The sequence below is a fragment of the Vigna angularis genome, chromosome 11 (genome assembly GCF_016808095.1).
Source record: "Vigna angularis cultivar LongXiaoDou No.4 chromosome 11, ASM1680809v1, whole genome shotgun sequence".
NCBI classification, from domain to species: Eukaryota; Viridiplantae; Streptophyta; class Magnoliopsida; order Fabales; family Fabaceae; genus Vigna; species Vigna angularis.
In genome coordinates, this window is record NC_068980.1 from 26063158 (window position 1) to 26090568 (window position 27411).

The 27411-nt window shown below is 29.6% G+C and overlaps 2 protein-coding genes across 3 annotated transcripts; one reads left to right on the forward strand and one right to left on the reverse strand.

Moving 5' to 3' along the window:
* Positions 1-9542: 9542 nt before the first annotated feature.
* On the forward strand, positions 9543-13902 carry LOC108334203 (amine oxidase [copper-containing] gamma 2). 2 transcript variants are annotated; one of them, XM_017569912.2, is made up of 5 exons: positions 9543-9646; positions 9865-11357; positions 11533-11646; positions 12011-12558; positions 13437-13902. In XM_017569912.2, the coding sequence occupies exons 2-5, from the start codon at positions 10041-10043 to the stop codon at positions 13645-13647; spliced, it is 2190 nt and encodes a 729-aa protein (XP_017425401.1). In that variant the 5' UTR covers positions 9543-9646; positions 9865-10040; the 3' UTR covers positions 13648-13902. The 2 variants fall into 2 exon arrangements, with proteins under 2 accessions (XP_017425401.1, XP_017425400.1); XM_017569911.2 differs by lacking the exon at positions 9543-9646 and having other exon boundaries at positions 9777-11357.
* Positions 13903-20466: 6564 nt separating this feature from the next.
* On the reverse strand, positions 20467-25598 carry LOC108332339 (cycloartenol-C-24-methyltransferase). The gene is made up of 14 exons (XM_017567556.2): positions 25468-25598; positions 25260-25375; positions 23628-23694; positions 23213-23286; positions 23045-23129; positions 22894-22949; positions 22746-22800; positions 22361-22408; positions 22010-22093; positions 21664-21780; positions 21482-21565; positions 21245-21370; positions 21001-21098; positions 20467-20727 (listed from the first exon to the last, which is right to left on the reverse strand). The coding sequence occupies exons 2-14, from the start codon at positions 25322-25324 to the stop codon at positions 20664-20666; spliced, it is 1023 nt and encodes a 340-aa protein (XP_017423045.1). The 5' UTR covers positions 25325-25375; positions 25468-25598; the 3' UTR covers positions 20467-20663.
* Between the last annotated feature and the right edge of the window lie 1813 nt (positions 25599-27411).

A 27411-nucleotide genomic window follows, 5' to 3' on the forward strand; every position in this document is an offset into this window, starting at 1 on the left:
AGAATAAATTTTTATTTTATTTTTTAATCAATTCATGGTTTACGTTGCAACCCAGTTTCCCAGAAGCTGTTGATAACTACTTTCCGTCAATGGAGCTTCTTCTACAAGTGAAAGTGATGTTATTATGCTTAACCAAGTTGCTTTCATACAATATTTCTGTGTTGTAATCATGAGCTTTGAATACAGTCAATATCAAATCATACACATTTTGATTTTTCATTTTCGAAAGTTCAGTGCTTTCGAGATCTTCTTTATTTCATACAAAATGTGAACATGATATGTATCATTAGAACAAGATGTGAGAAATGATAATTCATCATTACAATCTTCAAACAACAATGTTTTAAATGCATTTTAATCTTCATTCAAAGGGGTGTTTATTACAATTAGACATCACTCTTATTAAAAAAAAAAGAAAATAAGAAAAAAAATTACATTAGGAATGAATAAAAAGAAAAAGAAAAATGTATGGTTGATCATATTTTTTTTATATGAATCTTTTTTTATATGTCATATATACATAATTAATTGCTTATGTGTGTAATTGATTATGTTAATTAATTATGCATACGTACGGTTAATGAATTACGCATTGAATATATAAGCATAATTGATTATGGTCATAATTATGGCATATAGGTTAATTAGTGCAAATTGATTCTCAAACATAACTTTGCTTTTAGATTTAAATTAGTTTAAAGTTTTCAACTCATGACCAATATTTTTTAATATCAAATATGTACCTTAGAAATTAAAAATATCAGTTTAAACATCTAACATTATTTAAGTAAGTTCAAGGACTCATATGTCTTAAGTTAAAAACACATATTGTGTTAAATAGTAATATACATTTAATTTCTTCTATCACTTATATTTATAGAATAAGTTACCTATGACGGTAATACTAGTCATGATAAAACATAAGTTAAAGAACCAAAAGAAAAATCTAACAACATTATAAAAATCACTTAACGTAATTAATAATATAGACTAGATACAATTATGTTTTCTAAAATAATTTAAATCAAAATTTTGTAATTGATTATAAGTATCCATTTGAAAAAAGAAAATAGAAAAAGAATCATTGAATACCCAAAATAAAAATAAGTCAATCATATATTAATAAACTAAAACTTCTTTAAACCTTTTCACCATAATTATCTATACCACTATATAAAATGAATTTAGTTTTACGGTCTATATATTTTTCTTCAAGTAACCGTTTATCAATTTTATTTTTTAAGTAATTTTTTTCTATTTTTTATTTAAATTTAATCTTTTCTAAAATTTAATCATTTTTCATAAAATATTGTTTACAAAATAAATGAAAAATGTATACAACAAAATTATAATTTTATATTTAATTTTATAATTTTAATTTAATTTTTTTATTATATAAAAATAAATAAATACGTATATGTTTTCACTGATACTTTTTAAGAATTACATGCACAACATATAAAAGTAATATAATAATTAAATGAAAAATTAACCTTTTCTCCCTTTCTAATTAGATAATCAATCAACTGCTCCATTTTTCTTCTCCTTTTCTCCCTCCATCCACACTGTGAGAGGAAGACATGATAAGTATAAAAAAAAGAACAAATTTGCTTTCTTAGAAAATGTTAAATACAAGCTATTTATATAGGTTTAACAGAGAGATTTAGATTTTCTTTTCTTCTAGAAGTTTTTCTAAAACTTCATTAACAAAAGCCTTTTAGATTTTATTATGAATTCAAACTATAATAAATAAGCATAATTTGATTATGGTCTGAAATTAATTTTAGAAAGAAAAGCAGTTTGTTTTCTCTCCGCTGGTTTTAGACTGATAAGGAATGATGATAAGTTTGTGAGTGTTGAGTTCTAATGGAAGGAACTGCAGAAGAAAAGATGGACGAGTTTCCTTTTGCATGTGGAGCTTCCACGTTTGATGATAGCAAGTTGATTTTCTGAACCACATAATAATAAAGAAAGGTATGTGTGGATATGGTGAAGCACAGAGGAAATTGGTGTCAAAATCAACCTTATATCAAACAATGCCTTAGAACTGACGTTTACACTAACTTTCGATGTGGGACCTGCTTTGGTTTTCTGGAACACGTCCTTGTTAGTCCCAAACTATGGGAGTTAGAAAAACACTAGCGAGAATATCGTATCAGTCTTCGCAATGATGGTTGTTGAACAAGTTCACATTCTGGCTTCTTAGTCTCCATTACAACTTTCATTGCTCATTTCGTGACTCACAATTCACAATCTCCTTCGTTTCCCTGTACACTGTAGGGTAACAACCAAAGAAAATATCAATCATTTTCTCTTTTCTAATCATCAAATTCATTGCTATTTTCATTACCACGCACTCAAATCATTTTATAAGATTGGGGTTAAATAATGACTCCTTTCAAAGATTGTTAGAAATTTTTATAAGTTGTACTTTTTCCTTAAGATATACTTATGATGGATCTTAACCTTTGCTTTGATATCATAAACACTACTACAGAAAAAACTTTTAACATATGTTATTTGAAGTTTTTGACATCTGATCTCTTTCCGACATCTTATTGGATGAAGTCAATGGAACATCAAACCTCACAGCCGGACGTCTATATAGATGTCAGACCCACCAGCCAGACGTCTATAAAAACGTTAGACTGTACAAGTTGAACGTCTATTAAGACATATTAAAGAGAATGCGAAAAACAAACATCATGTAATTACTCGTTTTCAAATTAATAAAATCAAATACAAATTTAATTCACAGTCTGAGCAAATTCTCATACACAATGAATTTCCTTCAATCGAACATAGCAAAAATGCTTAAACTGAAAGAGTTTAATTGAGTTTAAAGAGAAAATTGTATATCTTTAACCGAGAAAAAATTGATAACATCCATCTAAAAAGAGTAAACAAAAATTTTTGAAGTCATTGAATCCACGAGGAGGCAAGTTGTAGTGAATAGTTCTTGGTGAGTGTACGTGGTTATAGTGAATGAATGGTAAAGTATTAAAAATGGTAGTGTTTTGAAATTTTGTGAATAGTTTGGGTGAGTTTGAACCCTGAGGAGAAGGATTTGGTAGGAGAATTATTGCTCCCACTTAGGAAGTCTATTCAAACAATAGCTTTTGATTTGAATTTATATATATACTTCTGTTTGAAGTGAAGATTCCATTCACTTCAGAAGTCCTTCTGTAGCTTTTTGTATAAAATGGACCTATACCTATATCTGAACCAACTATAGTCACCATTTTTCATTTTCTATTCTTTTCTCTTAACTTCACATTTCTCAATTTCACTTTTAGCTTCACGTATTTCTCGCGTCAGAATGGGGCAACCTAAGATTCCTGCGTCCGTGTCAACATCAAATCTTATTAATATTAATAATTCTTATTATTATTAGGTTACGTCCAAAGTTTTGAAAAATATTTACTAAAAAATTGATTTATTGATATATATATATATATATATATATATATATATATATATATATATATATATATATATATATATATATATATATATATATATATATATATATATATATATATATATATAATAGTACGTTCGGTAGCTTAATGCAATAATAAAAAATGTACAGTAAATACGATTACATATTTCTCACCTTTCACCTGTATTTATAGTTTTTGGGTGTAAGTTCGAAACTAGTGAAACCTTGATTTCCCAATTTCAGTTCAACATCTCTAATTATTATTTACCTTAATACAACTTATTTTCTATATTCTGTTGGGTGTCATCAGTTGGCCAGTCAGTCCCGTTATAGTCGGTTATTCGACTTTGACCAATACATACGGTCTGTACAGTACAATATATATATATATATATATATATATATATATATATATATATATATATATATATATATATATATATATATATACATTGTTTTTTTTAGATTACTTAAGAGTTTGTTTTTTCATTTTTTTTCTTTTTCAACTAAAATGTCTTTTATATATATATATATATATATATATATATATATATATATATATATATATATATATATATATATATATATATATATATATAATTTCTGACTTTTGTTTTTCAACTTTGGTTGTTTTTTAATGGAAAGATGATATTTTATGATTTTTTTTGACTTATTTGATATTTGAAATATAATTTTGTTTTAGAATTTTAAAGCTGAAAACTCATAATAGGAAGACAGAGATTTTCTTATATAACATTTTATTTTTAATAATATGTTAAAAAGAACTTGAATGATACTTTGTAATGTCTGATATTGTACTGTTTATAGTTAAATTGTACAAAGTAACTTAGGTGATAATTTATGGTGAGATTTTTAGGATTTTTAGAAATATGAGAGATATACAAGATTTGTTTATGGAATTTTTTGTTCTTTTATTTTATTAACATACTTTATATATAAAAAAAACATGACAGAATATCAATTATGTAGGAACATAATTTAATTGGTAGGTTGTTCATTAACACAAAAAAACGTTTTTTTATCTATTTAACGTCACATAAATAATGCATGATCGTTTATTTTTCTTTGATTTGGATTTGATATTGAGAAGTATTACATCATCCCTCATTATTATGTATGAAATAAAAAAGAAAAAGAGAAGAAAAATAAAGAAAAATAAAAACAAAATAATTTTTTTTTTAAAATTATACGTGTCAACTAATTGTTTTTTACCTTTTAATTTAGTTAATATAACTGTTAAACGCGTCACTTAAAAAATTAATATTGCTAGCTTCTTAAACATATATTTCTTCTTTACTAAGTATATGAATTAATTTTATATAAACTTTTCGATAAAAATTAATTATAATTTGACACGTAAGTTGAGAGACTATGTACTTAAGCCTGTAAAAATAGCATAGGATACAAATCCTACAATTTTAAAAGCATTTAAATATTAAAAATTTACTATAATTATTAGTTGATTTAATTTTGCACAATTTGATTTTTATTTCTCAATTAATTATGTACCTCGACCGGGTATTAATTAGATGTGACTTTGTAAGTTGAAATTAATAAAGGCCATAAAGTAGATGTAACTATCACAAGATTTGGTGGTGGACTTAAGATCTTTTTAACAAATCAGCCTATAATTAAGCTAGTTAATAACTGTAAAATGACAAACAAAATAACTTTATAAATTTTAATATATAAATAAAATTTGTGATTTTTGTAAATAAAAATATATTACCATGTAATTATAATATTATATTTTAAAAATAATTAAATTTTTGTTAAAAAGTTTAGTGCTTCTGTTTATTTTTTAAACATTATATATGTTTTTTAATCTTAAAGCTTATTTTATTTAAACAAATAAAATTAATGGGTACTAATTAAATTATTATCTTTAAAAAAAATTATTTACTTTTATTTCTTAACTTACTCTATTGTCATAATAATTCTTTTTCTTTACAATTGTCGTGGTATGTAATACTTAGACAAAAGCATGTAATGAAATATTATATACTTATACTATATATAAGGAAGATACATTTTTTTTTCAGTGTTCTCTGTTTTTTTTCTTATTTTTTACTTTTAAATTTTAAATAATTATTTATAATAAAAATATTGTTTTCAATTTTATCCTTTTAATAATTACTTTTTTGAATTTAAATAATTATTCATAATGAAAAAATATTTACATAATATTATTTATGATATTTTTATTTCAATAATTAAAATTTATTTTATTTATAACTATATTTATATTTATAATTATATATATATATATATATATTGTTTTTCTAATTTTACCTTTTTAATTACTACTTGTAAAATTTAAATAATTACACATAACAATACATAGATTCTAGATAAATATGACTTTATAAATATAAATTTGTTTTATATATTAATTTAATAATATTATAATACTAATATAATATTATAAATATTTAAAAACACGTACACGATAACGCATCGCGCGCATGTATTTATATTAGTTATTGTAAAAAATTTGGAAAAAAGTTATTGCTTTTTTTAAAAATATATATATATTTCTTCAAAAAAGAGAAAATAGAAGGAAAATATATGCTTTATTTCATTTAATATTTTGAGTTATCATTTATGCATTTGAATTCTTTCATTTTATTTATCATACTTTTTTTATCATTTTATTAGTATTATTATTGTAACTATTTCTTTCACTACTAAATAATTTTAAGTTTGTTATTAGTAAAGAAAGTTGCGCATAAAAAAGTTATAATAGTAAAATATCACAACTTAGTCTTGTTAAAAGTTGTAGACACTAATGTTTTGTTGACTTAAGATGATTTGGGGGAAATGATTTGAGGAAGAGTGATTGAATGAATTTGAGGGTAAATTTTTTGTTGTTTATTTGAGTGGATTTGGAGGTAATTGAGAGTGGATTTGGAAGTAAAGTTTGTGAGAATTAGTGTAAGATTTGATTGATGTGAGAGTTAAAAAGATGTTGTTTAATTGGTAAAAATTGAAGATTACCAAAATGTCTTTGGTTATTATTATTATTATCATTATTATTATTATTATTATTTTTATTATTATTATTATAAAAGATGAAAAACACCGAATCGAAGCTTTGTTTCACAGGAAATTATGAATTGTGGCAACACGGAATTATGAATTGTGGTGTGGGTATATATGAGAATTTCTCATAATCTCCTGCAAATCACACCTCTTACGAGAGGATGAAAGAAAGCAATCCTGTTTTTACTCGCTTTCATTTTTTCGACAATAAACAAAAACGAACACGATTTTTATTACAATCCATTTTCGCAAATTCACGTGAACAGTAATTTCTTTCAAGTGAACAGATCCTAACAGAAGGAGACTTAAAGTAAAAAAAGAAAAAAGAAGTATTTTCTTTTTTACATCTCTACTTTCATTTTCTTATTACGATAATATAAAAAACATCATATTTTTCTATTATAAGACTTCGTAATTAATTTATTATTATATTCTAAATTATGTATTATATGTCCTAAAAAGTGTAGCTACGACTAGTAAAAATAGGTGTTGTCTCATTTTTGGAAGGGGCTGCAATTAGAAATTTGTTAGGGTGTAACAATTTGGGTTTACTGTATGCTTAATAGGTTCTTTCTTTTAGTACCCATGCTTGCTTCCTCCTTTTTTGTAAGTGCCAAAAAATTCCAAACTGTTTACGTATAGTAAAACTTGAATTGTATGGTTTCAAAATACATTTTAGATTATATAATTTAAAATTAAAAAATATAATTTATATCATGCAGTATATAAACGTATTTTAAATTATATAATTCATAATACATTTTTTAAATTGAAAATATATTTCAAATTGTGTAATTTGGAAATATATTTTAAATGTACGGTTTAAAATATGTTTATAGATTACATAATATAAAGATACATCAGAGACTATATAATTTAAAATAAGTTTTTAGATTACTTAATCAAGAAATACATTATGAATTTTGTAATATAAAAATTTAAAACACATCCTTAACTCTTGAAATATATTTTAGACTGTAAATATGAAATATATTTTTGAATTACATAATCAGTATACAAATGGCACAAACTTTTAAAATATATTTTTAAATTTTAAATTATGTAATTCTAAATACATTTAAGGATTATATAATCCAAAAATCTGACTGGTGTGCAATTTAGATAAGGTTTATATTGCTTCCTGCTGTATATCCAATGTATTGAGAATGTGTTTGTTAGGATAACTTGAAATTGAGTGATACGAAAAGTTAATGTCAAACTTAGAAAATGTAATGTTATAATATTTGAGATTATAGATTCTAATTAATTTTGCAGACTGTGTTATCTAAGTAAATATTATCATAGAAATGATATCAGCCACAAAGGCAGAAGAAAGAACAGTAAGAGAAAAAGAAAGCAAGAGGATAAAAGAAAATATATTTTATTTTGTATTACATTCTTGTTAATCTTTTATCTGTTTAAATGTATTATGGAACAATTTTATAAAAGAATCACTGTCTACTATATAATAAATGGCAATTCTCACTTAATTGTAGTGTATCTTATGCCAATATTTTCAAAGTATTCGCCAATTCAACGCAAGCAATAATTTGTACTAGTGAAAAGTAGGTACTCATGTTTTTAATATAAAAAAAACCTCTTAATATGAGAAGTAAAATCTCACCAGTATAAAACAATCAATCAATCTCTACTAAGATTACATATGGACATAAGAGAGTCAACTCAAGTACAAAAATAAATGAAACAAAAAAGAAAAACCTAAACTAAAGTAACAATGTAAATTTGATTTTTTTTTACTAGAAATATTTAATTGACGATCCCAATAGTCAAATTGAATAATCATATATTACAAATTTTTGTCAAAATTTCAATCTAATCCAACAATGAAAGAAGTAAAAATGATAATTTTACTGAAGCGACTTGTGAATATGTTAAGCAATTTTCTCTCTTTTTTCTTTCTTCCAAAGATTGCAAGAATTAACACTCACTTAACCTAGAAGATTTTTCACTTGAGTGAAGTGAAACAAAATAGGTTTTACAAGTTTGAAGTTTAGAGACATATAGTTAGAAGTCCAATATGATATTAATATATAGCAAGTCTAACAAATCTCATTAATTAGAGTTAAAATTGATTTACAGATGCAAACTTTATCTTTAAATTTTTTTTATAAAGTTAAATTAGAAATTCACGAACTGTATGATGTTTGAAAGAAAAGAAAGGAAGAAATGTGGGTTTTGAAAGAAAGAGTAAATGGTATGGACGGATAATGTCAAACAAGTGTAAAAGACTTTTGTGCAAATATGGTTATTTTTTTTCTAAAATTGTGTAGAATGATGTAAGCTAAAGGCAGGGAGAATGACAGCTATTATGGCTTGAAGTTGCGCATTCTGAATTTTAGTGCGCGGACACGTAACTTAACCAACGTCGTCTTGCTAATTAAAACGCCATGAAAATGCCTAAGTACTGCTTTCTTTACCATATATTTTCAATCCTCACTTTCATGCGTGGTCCTTCCTACCATATCACTATCAACACAAACTCTACACACCTAACTATCCATCTCATACCATTGGAATAACACTGTTATTTCATATATTATTTCGCTTCTATTAAAGATTTAATTAAAAACATTTTGTTAAGAAATGAAGCTTAACCTAACTCAATTCTACAAAATCGGTTTGTAAAATAAGATTTGCATTTACTTATATGTTGTAAATTGATTTTATCTCTAGCGTAGCCGTTTAAGCGAGCTGACATTATAATAAAGGGTAACTGTTTTATGTGAGATATCCATTTCTAAATTTGATGATTCTATACTCAAAAAGATATGTAAGTGTATTAAGATATATACAAGTTTTTATAAATTGTTTTTAGTGTTTGGTTCTTAATGAATACGCTGATGTTATTATACTATTAAAGTAATTGCATTATTTCTGATGATTCTGCTACCATTTTATTCTGAAAATAAACGTAACTAAATTGAGAGAGGACAGTGCATAAATAATCGATCTCAGTCTTCTAACGAAGTGGACAAAATCTGCTCTGCAGTAAGACAAAAATAGCACTATGGTCGGTTAACATTGGTGACTTCATTGCTGAATTTTTCTATGGGACAGCAGCAGGAAGAAATAGTTCTAGAATTTAATCTAAGTCTCATCTTCTTCGATATGTCATAGGAAGTAAACACCAAAGTTATCGGAATTTTTGTTTTTAATAAACTTATTGTCAAAATTATTGTTTTAAGGTTTTTTCTAGACAGTGTTGTTATTAATAAATTTCTCGAGCATAATTTATTTGCATTCTTTTACCTTGTACTAAGAAACAAAATTGTTAGACTCTCTCTGCATAAGATTCTTTTATCCATTTTAATCGCAAGTGGTTGGTTGTTTATGTGCAGTGTCAGCTTGACTAGATAGCAAGTGTCTGAATCTGAGTCCTGGTTCATTTTACTGAGAGATTCCTCCAATATTCAATTTCCACCGTGACCATATTCACGTGAAGCTTTCTCAAGATAGAGTGTACTTCAACAACGAGAGAACACAAACTCTCTCAACACCAGTGATATCTGTATCCATGGAGGCCAAAAGCTTGTGGCGCTTCCTGGTTCTTTCAACTGTCGTGGCAATAATTTCACTTGTTAGCTGGCTTCACCTTCCATCATCTTCCAACAAGGAGGTTCTGAACTGCAACGTTTACTCTGGATGGTGCACCTCAAAGAACCGCTTCTATTCCTCGGCAGGGCCTAAGGAAATCAAGAATCCAGCATTTTCCACTCATGACCACCGGTCAGAAGTTCCTCAACACCCTCTTGACCCTCTAACAATTCAAGAGTTCAACAGGGTCAGAACCATCCTCTCTTCCCACCCTCTCTTCAAGTCCTCATCCAGCTACTCTCTGAGCTCCGTCGTCCTTGAAGAACCAGACAAAAAACTAGTCCTCGAATGGAAAAAGGGTGATCCACCCTTGCCAAGGAAGGCTTCCGTGGTTGCAGCCGTGAAGGGGGTCTCTCATGTGCTCACGGTGGACCTCGAAATCAGCCAGGTGACTAGCCTAGAAACCGGCTCAGCGTCGGGGTACCCTACCATGACTATGGAAGAAATGGTGGGGGTGCTTGAGGTTCCCCTAAAGAGCACTGAGTTCAACCGTTCAATCATCAAACGTGGTGTGAATTTAGCAGACCTGGCTTGCTTGCCAATCTCTTCAGGGTGGTATGGGACACCGGTGGAGGAGAATAGAAGGTTGATTAAGGTGCAGTGCTATTCCAAAGAAGGCACTGTGAACTTCTACATGAAACCGATTGAGGGTGTCACTGCTTTGGTTGACATGGATAGAAAAGAGGTGCTGGCTATTTCAGATGACGGCCAAAACATCCCTGTGGCTAATGGTTCCAACACTGACTACCGTTACTCCATTCAGAAGCTGAATGGGGAGTTGAGGCTGCTGAATCCAATATCCTTGGAGCAACCAAAAGGTCCAAGCTTTACTGTTGATGGGCACCTGGTGAAATGGGCAAACTGGGAATTCCATCTGAGACCTGACCCAAGAGCAGGGACCATAATTTCACAAGTCAAGGTGAGGGACCCTGACACATTAAAGCTGAGAAATGTCATGTACAAAGGGTTCACATCTGAGCTTTTTGTGCCTTACATGGATCCCACAGAAGGTTGGTACTTTAAGACATACATGGATGCTGGTGAGTATGGATTTGGGTTGCAAGCAATGCCATTGGACCCCTTGAATGATTGCCCTCGGAATGCTTACTACATGGATGGTGTGTTTGCATCTTCTGATGGCACACCTTATCTCCAACCCAACATGATTTGCATTTTTGAGAGTTATGCTGGTGACATTGCTTGGCGTCATGCTGAGTGCCCCATCACTAACCTCAAGGTAAGCTTTCTCTCATACTGTTACGTTTAATGTCATGAAACATCAGATTCAAGCCGAAAGTTACCATATGTAGTTTGTTGCCAGTTCAATGATCATGAATCACTATGGCTTGTTCTTCATATAGTTCAATGGATTTATCTCTTAACTGTATTTTGTATTTGGGCTATTATGGCAGGTTACTGAAGTGAGGCCGAAGGTGACACTAGTTGTTAGGATGGCAGCTGCAGTGGCAAACTATGACTACATCGTGGATTGGGAGTTTCAAACCGACGGGCTAATCAGATCAAAGGTTAGAGATGGAAATTCAGTTTAGTTTGTTTGTATTATTGTTCAGCATTGATACTCCCGATAAACTCTGCAGGCATGTGTACAATAAACTAATCAAATACGTTTTCATAATACAAACACCATGAAAGCTTTCTTTATAATAAACTTATCAAGTTAATTACGTGATACTTTATCTTTTCTAGTATTGCTGCAATCCAAGATTCCTGAAAACCTTTAACAATAATTGATCACTCGAACGCACCTTTTTCAATAATGTGTCCCTCACGAAATATGTTGGATTATAGCAAAATCGACAACTTGTTTTTGTCTTGTTTAGTTAGTATTCAATAGTTTATGCTAATGTATATGCATTTTGTCTGATGCAGGTTGGACTGAGTGGTATCTTGATGGTGAAAGGAACTAGCTATGAGAACATGGAGCAAGTCCCGGAGAATGAATATCTTTACGGAACCCTTTTGAGTGAAAACATTATTGGTGTAATCCATGACCATTTTATAACGTATCATCTAGACATGGATGTTGATGGGTCAGATAATTCATTTGTTAAGGTGAAGTTAAAGAAGGAAGAGACGAGTTCAGAAGAATCACCGAGAAAGAGTTATTTGAAAGCTGTGAAAAAAGTGGCAAAGACAGAGAAAGAAGCAGAAATTAGACTTAAACTGTATGAGCCATCTGAGTTTCATGTGGTGAATCCAATGAAGAAGACAAGGGTAGGGAACCCTGTTGGGTACAAACTGGTTCCAGGTGGCACAGCAGCTAGCCTGCTTGATCCAGAAGACCCACCACAGAAAAGAGCAGCCTTCACCAACAATCAAATATGGGTCACTCCATACAACAAGACTGAGCAATGGGCTGGTGGCTTATTCGTTTACCAGAGCAAAGGAGATGATACTCTTCAAGTCTGGTCCGACAGGTCACTCTTTCTTTTCATCATCCTACCTTTCTTATCTCATGCTTCAATTTTCACTCTATAATCACATTTGATAAAAGAAAATTTTCCTGACTGACATCATAGCTATGAAAGGGAATTTAGGTGAAGTTGGTTGAAATTAATGTGATCCATCAATTTAGAAACAGGACCTCTATATTGGAAATTGAAGATATTCAGATGAAGTTCATGTAGATCAATCACTTTAGAAACAGGACCACTGACTTTGAAATAAGAGGCAAATAGTTGGAATTCATTTTCATCACTTTAGAAGCAGGACCACTAAATTAGACTTTAGAAATTAGATATCAGATACATACAAATAGTTGAAATTCTTGTTCATACGTCAATCTATAAATAGGAACACTAAATAATGGTCAAAAACGGAATTTTAAGTCTAATTCAACTTTACAAAATCGAGCTAAGATCTGAGTCCAATCACATAAGGAATTGACACCATTCTCTGTCCAAAACCTTAAAACAATGGATTAATGGGTCTTTATCTTTATATAGTACTCTACTTTCTCATTTCTATCCAACATGAGATTTAGACTCACACTTAGATTTCTATCATACATAACCGGAGACAATTTAGGAACAACATTTGGTTTATTATTTCATGTCTTGTGCTGTCATGGATCAATAAAAGGAAAAAGGAACAGTCGTGTACTCAATAAACTTAGGTTGGACAAAGTGCTCACTCACCAAATTATAAGCTTTTTTGACTTGGAATTTAGTTGCTTACATCAAATATAGAGGTATTGTTATGAGACTATCTATGATGTGACTTTGTATGTAGAGTCTAATGTTATTGGTGAAGACATCATATTAATTTCAGAAAGTGTTTGATGTTTAATATGCAGGGATCGTCCGATTGAGAATAGGGACATAGTTTTGTGGTACACAATAGGATTTCATCACATACCATGTCAAGAGGACTACCCTATAATGCCTACTGTCTCATCAAGTTTTGATTTGAAGCCTGTTAATTTCTTTGAGAGGAATCCAATCCTTGGAGTGCCTCCCAATTTTGAGGAAGATTTACCTGTTTGCCAGGCTCATAAATCAGCTTGAGATTCCATCAGAACTGGATGCATGTTCTATTTATACATGAAGAAAATGGTGTGCCCAAACTTATATTTAAATAACTAGTTAGGGTACCCAAAATTGGACTATCATGTTATACTTTTAAAATTTTGGAATGTGACTTGAATCCTAATGTATATCAAACAATGGCAGTATGATACTAAACAAAATTATCATTGTAGTCATTCAAAAAATAAGTCTTGTTGGTTGCTAGTTCATAATACAAATTATGTTTGTTGCTTACTCGTACTAAACAACCTAAAAAACAAAAAAAAAATATATCCAAATATTCATGTTTCATCCTAGTATCTTGCTTTTAAAAATTGTGAGGAATTGGCTCCTTAACTCTATCATTGTTTCATAAATGTATGAGATTATTGGTTTTACATCATCATCTAATGTTATTACAAGTGGAAATCAACATTTTAGAAAAGGATTATAATATATTAACAACTTCTCATGACTATTTTTTGACAATAAAATAAGTGTTACTATTTTATTGGTATGTTTGAATTTATTTTTAAAAATATATTTGAAATAGACACAAATCACATAGACGTTTTAAAAAAGTTACAAAAAAAATTATTTAAAAACATTTTCCTTTAGACAATATGTGAAAAATTGTCATTACATATTTTCTTTATTGCTTATGCTTTTGTGAATAATTATTTCTTCAAATAATTATTTTTCTAAATTATTATATTTTATATAATTATTTTTCTAAATAAATCTTTTTAATTAATTATTTTCTAAACTATTTTTTAAAATAATTATTTTAAAAAATGGTTTAGAAAATAATTAGTTTTTTAAAATTCAAAATTATAAATTCTCTTTCCCTCATTTTTAAATGAAAAATAAAACAACTCAGTTTAGATTTGAGTTTGCCATAATTAAATTTGAATTGATCTTTTTACAAAATTACATCTAATCATGTTGAGAATTCAAACCGAATTCTAAACTACTACAATAAATCATGTTATTTGGTGATTGTGTGTAGAGCTGTCAAAACGGGTCACAACTCGCGAGTCAACCCGGCTCACCACGGGTTTGAGTCGGATTGGATTAGAAAAAATTGTATTTTTTTATGCTGATTAGATTTCAATCTGACTCGTTTAAACCCTCGAGTTCTCCCAATAACTAAAAAGTATATCATGCCTAAATTTAACTGGGTTCGCGGTGGTGGAGGAACTAGATAGGAAAAAAGAGCGATTCTAGTTGTAAGTTATCTAATGAAACCATCGGTGGAATTGAGATCTCATTCAAAGGGAAAGATATCAAATATCTGGAGTTCCTTTTTGTATATTATATACTGGCACTATAATATCAGACTGGGTGTAGATTAAAATTAGAGATTGATAAAAAAGCAAGGATATGAGCTTGTGTGAGTAGGAAACAGAAAATATTTATTCTAGTTCTATCATCAGCTATGGATTCGAATTTAGGCGAAATTCTAGAAAATGTTTGTTATCCTGAAATTTTGGTGTCTTTTCTAAATGATAAGGATACAAAAAAATTGGGTCAAAAGAAATGCGGGTTGAACCCGTGGTGGGCCAGGTTGGCCCACCAATCCACATACCTAATTTTATTTTATTAAAATTTAATTTTAATTTTATAAAAAAAATATTTATTATTTTGTTTGAAAAAATTATTTAAGTTCCTTATTTTCTAAATTAATTAAACACTCATGTTGGGAGTGAAATTTGTTTAGATTTGCATTATAGAAAGTTTGTAATTTTTTTTATTTAAAAAATTTGTAATTAAGTGAGCTAATGAACCAACCCATTTATCCACCAACCTGTGATGGATCGAGCCGAGTTCGAATTTTTTTGGCTTGCTAATAAATGAGTCGAATTGAGTTAACGTGACCAACTCATAGTGAGTCGGGTCGAGTCGGGCCGGATAACCCGTTTTGACACCTCTAATTGTATGGCACTATGCTATTTGAATTAAGAAAATCTACAATTTTTTATCTAAAATTGAAAATAGTGCTGGTATTTGGCACATTATGTTATTGGTGAAACTTATGAAAAATTCTCACAACTCCTTTTATTGGTGTATATGCATGAAAGGAAAAGTGAATGAAATAAAGGCAGGTTTGTTCACGTAACACATTGTACACAATTTTATTAAGTAATTCACGAAATATAGTGAAAATAGCATACTATATTAATCAAAATTTAACAAGTTAACCAAACTAAGTATAGTTAATCCGTATCAAATATTATAAGGATGCAATTGTAGAAATATATTCATTAATAAATATCATTCTCCCTGAAAAAAAAAAGTAAAAAAAAAAAGAGAGATTATTTGACAATAAATTAATAATTATAAAAAAAAGAGTAATAAAATATATTGGAATAAAATAACGAAAATTTAAATAATTGAATTTTTGTTTCTAATAATTGTAAAACAACCGTGTGATAAATAAATTGGAACAAAATATTAAAAATTTAAATAATTAGAATTTTTAATTTTGTAATTATGAAACAATAATGGAAATGTAAATAACTAGAATTTATTAAAATAAAGAAAACTCAATTGTTTTTAAACAATTTAAAACAAAAATGAATAAATTTATAATAATTACGAAAAATTGAATGAAACCGCATGAATAAAAATTCTAAGATATACAATGTTTAATTAAATTGAAACCAATTACCATAAATAGATAAAGATATCTAGAACTATTTGAATGTGTAACATCCCAAAATATATAGTGTAAACTATATATTGAAGAGAAGTAACATACATGATAAAGTAGTACAATTATCCATCTAAAACATAAAGTGATATCTTTAAAGTCATCCAACAACAACTATAAATTTAAAACTTTATAAACAGACTAGAGTATACTCAAAACTATGCACAAGGTTCTACTGAACTATGCAACTACTCAGTAGCATCACCTCCATCCAAAGCTTGCTCTAGGGAAACCTCTTCTTCCGCTGCTCACATCCAAAGGATGATCATCGCAGAAGAAAAACAGCAGAACATACAAAACACAAGCATACAACAGGCTAAGCTAGTTTAAACAAACATTATTCATACAACGATTTATTTAACTTCATACAAGCATATAATCCATTCTCATCACTTAAACCATTCACACATAACACACACTGACTATGACTGTCCGGACTTAGAATGATTGCCGAGCTATGGCGGGTTGTGCACTCGTGGTGGCTTCTACTGCTTTGCAAAGCCGTTGCCAATGGGTTTCACCCTACCACACTCACGAGGTTAGTCCGTTATCACTCACCTTGGGCCATACTGGAAGCACCCAAGACTAGGACCTCCTACTACTCCTCACGACATGGATCAATCATCTCTACTTGAGAATGAAAGACCATTGGAGCGTCAGGAAAACCCCCAAGACTGAGCTACCATGCAGATCATTCTAACTTACTTGAATCTCAACTAGAGATTCCACTTTGAATCACAACCAAGGGCACCACCATGTAAGGATCATGGAATTACGTCCAAATCATACTTGAACTTATACTTTGAAATACCACATACAACAATAACTACTGATAATACATGATACACTTTAATTTACTTCATACAACACTCAATGATTCATTTAAAACAACATAAGATCACACAAGAACTTGAACTTCTCGCACAGAGCACACCTTCGAATAACGAGACCATAAGCTTCTCGCACAACGACCTAACTTGCCTTGCGAAAACCTTAGACAGAGACCAACTACTCTGGACCTCTCGCATAGCGACTAAAGTCGTTATGCGAATAAACTATGAAAAGCATCAGACCCTAACCCCTCGCATAGCGTCCCAACTCGCTATGCGAGAACCTCAGACAAATACTTGACTCCCCAACCACTCGCAAAGCGAGACCCACTCGTTGTTCGAATAAAACAACAATGGTTCCAGACCCCAGCGAGTCGCATAGCGATTAGATTCGATATGTGGATTGACAAACAGAGAGCAACCCTCTCACTTCACTCGCACAACGCACTCATTCGCTATGCGAGTGCCTTGGCAGAGAGCACCTCGCCAAGGTGACTAGCTATGCGAATCCATTCGCACAGCGAGTCTGCATAATCTGCAGAAGAAAATTCTGCAAAATTATGCAACTCAACATCTCCTTACCAATTCTACTCAACTTGGCCAACTTCTAACAATCGTAATACGATGTATATACTAAATTAGATTTGCTTAAATGATTCTAAACATTCCTAACACCAAATCCAACTCCAAAACCTCAATTTCATCAACTTAGAGACTCAAATCCTAATTGACCACTTTGAACCTGTTTTTGACCATTTAGATGACTTAAACCAGTCACATATGACCTATCTACACTACCCCAGCAGTCCCTAACAGCCCTTAACCATTACTACTCAAATTTACTACCTCACTTCCTCTAATTTGACCCAAATCAAGCTCCAACCACTTCACTTCATACCACATCATCATTCAAACAGATTACTCACAATAACAACCCCCAATTTGCACAATTACAACGTTTAAATTCATCCAAAATAGCTCATCACAATCACATTACAGTTTCATACACTCATATCACAGTACATACCAATCAATTTACTCAATATACAACCAGTGTCACAAAACAACATACTAAAACAAAATTTATCATACTTGCATATCATATAACCAATTGAGATAAAGTTTCTAGCTTCCCTTACCTCAGAGACAAACAATTCAGCTCACCGACACACCAACAGTACCTTGCATTGCAAGGGAACTCAACATAAACCTACAACTCACCAATTGGTGATAGAGGACAACAATTAGAACCTATTTTGAGCTGAAACTTAAAGAAGGAAACCGCGAGACACATGCAACAGAACTTGTTGCATGCTCACAGTCCCTAAATGAGCGGAAGAAAAGAGAGACAACTTACCAGCTGAAGAACAAGGAATTGATCGGTCCAAAACAAAGCTCTCAGCGCCAGGATCACCTAGGCACTTCCTGATCATTGAATAGATAACTCAACAAGGAGAAATTTTAGAGAGAAGTCAGAGAACTCTGAAGGATAGAGTTCTAGAGAGATGAAATGTTCTTAGAATAATGAGAAGTGTTTATAAAATTAACTTTATATTATAAGATTATTTTAAAGTAAAATAATTTATCTCTGATTATTATAATACACCAATCTGCTCTATAATACTCTATTTTTCAGGTCTTTACAGAATGAACACCTAAAAATTAAAAAATGATGAAATAATATGAATTTAAATTAAGTTGAAAATTATTGAAACCCAATTAAAAGAAAAATTCAATACATGCAAAACTAACATTAAAAATAATGAAGGATTTAATGATAGTAACTTGGGTAATTAGGCTCCTTATGTTACAAATATTAACATTTTTAGTACACTAAAAAAATAAGTATAGTCTTAGTAACAAAAATTTAAATTATGTGATTTTCTTTTAAAATTTTCTTAATGATTAAGATAATTGAATACGTATTTGATTTTTAGTAATTGTTACATATGTTTATTAAAGAAAATAATTAAACATCCTTTTACCCTTTAAATTTAAAAAAAAAAGAATATTTTCTCAACAATAATTACATATCAACATAGTTTTCCTTTAGAAAATAATGTAATAGTTGTTAAAGGCCAATAATGTGTTCAATTAATTTAGTTATAGATGAAATTCAAACAAAACTTACTTAATCAAAATTTTATATTTAAACTGTAATTTTTTTTCTTCTTATACTTAAAGCAAAATATATAAATACTTATTTTACTAAACTGATTATTTTTTTTAATAACTTTTGTTAATGATTAGTTAATTTCCTACGTTTTGAGATTCCATTAGAGGGTAATCTACAAGGATTTAATAGGATTAGGTTTGTAAAAAAAAAAAGTAAAGAGCATTAAAGTGAATCTTTCTTCTAACAACATTTGCCGGCAAAAAAACCTTTCTTCACATCGAACATATCAAAAACTCAATAAAATATGCAAGAGCAAGGTCATTAACAGAATACCAAGTAGCCCTCTTAAAAAGGTTATAAAATACCAATTAGAATGGTCCCAGAATTCAAATGACAGTTCAATTTTTGTTCTTTAGAATTGGCATGTCCTACTTTTCCTAACAATGAAAAGACATCAAAATGATTCAATTGGATTTTTTTATTAACAGGGTGGATACAGTTTTCTGTGTTTTTCTTTGCTAGTTTTTTAAACAAATTGTTGGTTTTCTCTTAAAAACTAAAAACTACAAAATTATTAATGCGTGTAGATAAATTACAAAAATGATTCAATATAATCAAATTTTTATTACTGTATTTGCCCACTTACAAATAGATGAATTTAAAATTTTAAACAATATTAGAATTAGTATATTATAGAAAGCAAGAAAGATGAATTGGTAAAAACATCCAAACCAACCGAATTATATCTAATGTTTATATTTGGTTTGAATGACTTTTTTTTATCAAACCTCGATATTAACTCCTTTATATCTAGAAGAAATAACAAGTGAGAAATTTAAGTTATACAAAATTGACGTGATTCCTTTATACTCTTTTTTTAAAATAAAATATATGATAGTAATTAAATAGTAGAATGGAGAGTTTGTGGTGTAATTCAAGAATATAACTGATTTGAAAAATATAAATATGATTGTAGAAGAAAAATAATAGAAAAATTACAGTAATAAAATAGAATATATAAAATATATTATATCAAAACAACAGTACTCTATATCTGTTGTTATAGTTTATATATAGTTATTGATAATTAGAGGCTTAATGAACTAAAAAAAAACTTGGAAGACTAAAATGAAAGGATAAAAGTAAGAAGACCTAAAAAGTGTATTTAAATTTTTACTTTTAAACAGAATTAAAGAACAAAATGCACTGCTTAATCGAACAAACAGCAAAAGTTTTGGTACCCTAAACAAAAACAAGCAACTCAAAACAGCAGGAAACTACGGTCACGAGGACAAAAACAACCGATTCACCCGACCAGAATCTCTGTAAACAACAGCAACCTATTTGTACAACCAACTTAGTTACTGTCTGAATCAGGCTTCCGTGCCAAGAAGAAGTACATTGGTGTGAAAATCTCTTTCCTGGAAAAGAGACAAAAGCAAGTCATATTTCAGATTCCTCTGCTCCAAAAATATGTTTGTAAAATCTTATAATTTATTAATCAGTATTTCTCTCAAGGTTAAGTTGGACTCAAATAAGAGACCTTCAGAATCTGAAATTGCCACAGATGAGAGCTGTACATGCTGGCTAGGAGCATTCTCATTTTTACCCAGTTGAGAAATTATATTCATAAATTTCATATGCATGGGTAGAATAGAGAGAAAGTGATATTATTAGACAGATGCAAGACTTACTTTCCTCCTTCAACTAGTCCTTCCGCAGCCTTCTCTAGGAAATCTTGAACCCTTAGACTACCCTTTGGAGCCAGTCCAACATACTCCAGAACCTTGACCTGCAGATATAAATTTGTAGCCCCAACCAATGTTGAATGAGTAATAAGATTTACGAATCCCAAAATTCTCGACATACAATCAAATTACAGAACTCTATAACCAAGAGAAGTAGAATAAATTTACAGATGGTGTTCAATAGCAATACCATGTTTTTTGTGAAAAGTCGCCCAACAGCGGTTAGACGGAAGCTACTCAGTGAGAAATGACTTTTGTCTAAAGGCAGGTACCATGCAAGAGGAGAGTTGGCTGCTAGATCTTTCTCCCATATTACCTTTTACACGAAAAAGGAGAGAATCCCCCTTTAGCCAGTTAGGTTCAACTATTGGATATACAAAAGCCAATACTAGTGAAAGGTGACAAATAAGAAGAAAATGATGTTCACCTCAAAACCTGCTTGCTTCAGAGCTTCAATACACTTAGTGGTCAATCTAATGTCAGGAAGCCCATCACCAATCTCAATTTCTGCCTGCAACGAGGAATTTTATCGATTTAATTACAAACCAAGAGGTTTCAACAGGCCTAATAGACCTCAATCTAAGTTCAATCTACACCGCTATAACATACCTTGATTTTTTGGTGCTCTGAGTTTTGGGGATCAAAACTATCGGTCATACACCATTCATAAGCAGCAAAATATTGACCAGGCTTCAACACTCTAAAAATCTCTTTATAGCATCCATACTACACATAATTCCATGGCACGAGAAAAAAGAGTCAGCCAATACAAAATTATGGACACCATTTTATAGATTCACAATTAACACATGCACTCCATGCTATCATGCAGGTCAAGTTGCTTCATAGTACTTCAGAATTTATACGTAAATGAGGGAGATAGAAAGTTGTAGTAGGGATGGGGGGGAAATTAGCGTGTGAAACCCATTGGAGAGTACAAGATACTTTCACATACAGCATCTGGTGCATGGCAAGTGGCTTCAATCGCATACACTGCATCAAATGTGTTGTCTGGGATTGGCATTTTCATGAAGTCAGCCTGCATTATCAAATACGATGATCATGTCAACGATTTTTTCAAATCAATACCCTCCTTCAACATGTTTAGTTATGCTTAATTTACAATATCATTTTAAGCCAAAATATCTTGATCATTTGATTGTAAGTTTTCTGAACACAAAATAAGGCAACATATTCAATGTAACATTAATAACTGGATCAGAACAATTTTATAAAACGAAACAATAAGCTCTGAAATAAAATCCCTCATACTCCCAATAAGGGTAATTGATATACAAAAATCAACCTTGATAAAATTGCAAGTCTTGTCCACTCCCGCAATGCGATTGAGTTCCTGTTAAATAGCAAAAAATCCGTTAGTGATCAAAGTGTGTAGAACTTTCAATTTAATGTCCTATCGTCTTTCAAAATATTGAGAATCCAAAAATAATCCCTTCATCCAAAAGGCTTTCAACAATTAACAAAAGATTACTTTCATAAGTACATTAAGTAAAATTAACACTTAAACAATGCATCGATGTTTTGTCAGAATAAGCACAACCAACAGTGACAGTGTACTATAAGTCTATAACAACTAGATATGATGATTGAAATAACGGTAAAAATAACTATGTCAATGCATTAACAATTTACACCTCATATTTCAATGAACTTAATTTCCGAAAACATACCTTTCCTCTTGTTATCTGGTACTCATTATTATTCAACCCAGTAATTGAAGTTGAGCTGCCCAGGTGTCGCTTGATTTTGTTAGTCAGTAAATGTAACACAGGGAAAGGTAAAGGAAAAGAAGCCTAAATGAAGTCAATCTTGTTTAACCTGAATCGAGAAATTTCTCTTAATGGTCCCCCAATTCCACATCCAACATCCAAAACCTAAAATAAATTATAAAAGCTCATTAAGTTTTAATAATAAATTACTGTAAATAAGATATCAGCTTGCTTATTTGCTATATTGAACATAGGAAAACCTTCTGCCCTGGCTGCAGTCGAAGTTGTAAAGCAAGGAAGTGTTCATGTCGCTTGATGCTCTCCCGAAGAGATTCCCCATTCCATCTGCAAGATAAGAAAATTATCAACATGATTAATGTAATAGAAAATTCTTCAATTTGTTCGAGCAAAATTAAGTAAATGGAAACCTGGGCGCAAAATGGAAAGATTCCCCCCAGCCAAACTCGTAAAAGCTGGTAACAAGATCATAGTACTTATTCACCTAAAGACAAATGCAGATCTTATCAACGTTTTGCAGATAATCAAATTGACTATAATTGAGACAAAAACACATCTCTATTACTTCACAAGTGAAGTCATAGAGCATTACTTATTGCCTACTATCAATTAGACCGCTAAAGAAAAAATGTAAAAGTTTCTAAGTCTCCAAATAAGCAAAATCTAGGATTAGAATCTCTTAGTATTTCAAGAAAAAAAATGTTTCCCATTTGGAGAAAGAGTGAGCAGAAAAAAAGAAAGAATGAGGCCAGGCATACCGTATGCATCTAAAAAAGAAAATCAGAACTATAGAAGTTAAAGGTTGTCAATATTAATAACTCTCACCATATCACTATAGTTAGCTTTCCTCTCTTCCTCTTGGCCACCATAGCAAACATGATACTTCTCATACCTGAATCATAGAATCGATACATTTATAAGCTCCGTGTTCAAAAAGAAAAAAGAAAATGAGAAATTATCGTGAATAAGAACAGCTATAATTTTTCTTTAGACATATGTACCAGCTACAATGGTTTACAACAATGGTATGCCTATAGGTATGCCCACATACAGCTGTGTAATTATATAAAATACATGGCCATCCCTGATTACTCGTCCATATATAAATAAATAGCCTAAATATTAAATTTACATAACAGCTCGAGAATTTAAGTGTGGCCAATCAACATATAATTGCAATCCGTAGTACTAAAATTTCTTACCTTTACAAATCAAAGTTTTTTAAGTATTCATTATTCTTAAGTTTAATAAAAATAATAAAACAGACTTAAATGTACCAAATAGAAACTTCAGATACACCGTTCACGTTAACGCGAAGGTAAACCTCTCAAAGTTCATTCTCTTCCTAATTTTGCCAAAAAAAACTGACCAATATTTTGATCCAAGCCAAAAAAAAAATTGAACTCCGAAACAAATATAGAATAGCTAGTAAAATTCTGAAGCAATTGCTTAATTTTATGCTCAATTTCATTTCACTTAGCACATTCGTAATTACCATCAGAGAGATATTTGCTCAGCTGCAAGAAATCTGAAATCATTTTCCAGTTTCGTTAACCTGGATCACTATAAGTTGCTGTTACTTTAGGTGAAAGTCACGAGTTAAAAGAGACACGGTGGGCCCAGATATTATTCACTTTCAATAAAGTCCAAAACATTCCACGCAAGACCACAAGCTTTCAGTCCCACCCCCACATTTTAATATTTTTTTAAACAACTAAACACCGCGGCACGTTACATCAGATCGAACCAGAGAATTGTGGACTCTTGTTTTTCTTTCATTGCCATTAACAAAATCACAACTATTATTTTTCATATTAAAAAATTTCATGAATCCACATCCCCCGCATTTTTATTTTCTTTAAATAAATTGATCCCAAATAATCACAGTTATAGATGATTCAACCCCTGTATTATCATATTCAATATTTTTCCATCCAAATAATTAAAAATATAAGCATGTTATTTTAATAAATAAAAAATTTCACCGAAAACCCACTAATTTGCTTTCTTTATAAACTAAATATAGTCCAAAAATTTTCGCAGCCTACAATCACGGAACAAGCTCCTTAAACCAGATCAAAGCACCAAAAAGATTCTCAAACACTTGAAAAAGTTTATTTGACTCACCATTCCCAAAAGCTGATCAGAAAATTAATAATTCCGACAATTGTGATAACTCAAATACATACAAAGAAATTTCTAAAATTAATTATAATCAACAGTTGATTTTCTGATTAACGATTATCGCCGTACTTAAATCCTCTACAGTACACTGTCCCTAAAAGATTGCGCCACCGTATTTTGAAGAAAGTAACACAGAAAAGTGACACAGAAACCTCATTTTAAGACAACAAAGCTTATACTCGGAGTCTGAAATCACAATGCAATCACGAAATTCCATTCAAAAGAAATTAAAAGAAAGAAAAAAAAATAAAGAAAAGAGAGAATCATGTATACTTCTCAACGGCGGAGAGAACTTCGGTCTTTTCAATCTTGCCACCGAGATTGGATGCCAAATCCATAGCTGCTGCAAGTTCCGGCGCCGCTGCAGCTCAAAACGACCTCGTTTCGATCTACAACACAGCGAATTTGTTTGCGTTAAAGGAGAAAGAGAAATGATGGATAAAGGGGAAAATGCAGAAAGCGAAAAGGAAAAGTGACTCACGTGGGAAAGGAGAGAGAAAACTAGAGGCGGAGGAAGCTATGAACGATGAACGTAAACAATGAGGAGCGAAGTGTTATATAGAAAACTGAAAAGTCAGCAAAAATACAAAACGAAACATGTGATGTACAAAGCGCTAAAATTTCTGAAGGACCACATGGAGTTAGAAAGGGTATAATCTTACAATAAAATTATTTTCTTTTATATTATATTGAATTATAATTTTAATAATAATATAAGTAGGGTCCCTCATTAATGGATAAATTAAATAAGGAGAAGATTCCTAGGTTGAAATAATTAAATGACAGTGAAAGAATTAACTTAGGTGAAAATAAAAAGAATCAATAAAAGTTTACATTGATCTTGTACATCAGAACAGAAAAGATGCAATAAATGAGATCTGATAGACAAAGCCACATAAACAAACTCCTAGTTAATTAATTTTGCAATGGGGAATAAACATTAGTTAATTTTAAAAAAATGAATATAATTTTTATAATTAAATTGTTATAAAAAATATTTAAATAGAATATGTAATTTTTAAAAGTATGGACACTAAACAAATTAATTTAATCGTATAAGGACTATGGTTAATTGACAGAAAATATAAAACTAAAATATTTTAAAAAAACGGTATTATATAATAAAATATTTTAAATATAAGTATAAATATTTAATGTTACATTTATGTATATATATCACAAAGAAAGTCGTCTCACATGATTTTTCTTCTTTTGAAACATTAGAATGTTACGTATAACTTTTGAACACTTGTCAATTTTAAAATTATTACCATCAAAGAATGTCCTAATATTACTGGTAATGATAAAGACTTTTTTATGCCTCATTAAATTTAATTAAGTTTTGCTTAATTTTTTTCATTTCATTAAATAGGTAAAAATTTTATTTTTTTAATTTTTTTTGTGTCAATAACTTCTGTATCATTATTTCAATGATCAAATAACAGTTGGTGATAAGTCATGAAAATAATGTATTTATATGTCAATTATAATATTGTTATGATATTATTGTGAGAATCAATTTTAGTCTAATTTAACTCCCACGTAACTCACTTATAAGATATAAGTGATATTGTAAATTGAGTTTATCTATAATTATTAGATTTCTAATAAGTAATACAAGATAAAAAAGAAAAAGAAAGAAACAAAATAATACTCATATTCGATTAGAAAAAATGAAATAACAAGAATTTAATTAAATAATTTATAAAAAATTACAAAAACTTTGTTAAATAAAATTACAACTTTCAGATAGACTAAATTTATCACTAATACTTTTCATTTATTCATAAAAAATTAAATTAAATTAACACATCACATCTCTTTGTACATAAACTATACATTTTTTCTTAGAGAAAATTATTATGATGTGATTTGACATTTATGTTCCTTAGCAAATGTATGAGGTTTACTCTTTTGTTTAAACATGGATTCGCAACTAAAAGTAATGGAATTCCAAAAATGGATCAACATGATGGTAGGAGGATGATCAAATCTTCTAATTATACCAAAAAAAAATTATGCATCTCTTTAGAAAATACATTAAATAATTTTTTTAAATAAAATATAACAACTACAAAGTGATACTAATTTTAAAATGATCAATCAAACAATAACATTCAAATTTAAAACATTTCAAATATTTTTTATTTTTTTAATTTGAACAATCAAACTATTCCTTTTATTTATTGTTTTGCAAATCATATTGTTGTATTTCTTAAACAATGTGTTAGTCAAACCTTTTTTCTTCTTACAATCTAAAGTTATGTTTTGAACAAATTTATCAATTTGAATTTCTAAAATAAATAAAAAAGACTAAAATGAAACTTTTCTTAAACTAAAATTAATTTATATATGTTAAGAAGTAGATTTTAAATCTAACTCAAACATCAAAATAATATGTAGAATTAGTTTATAAGATATGATT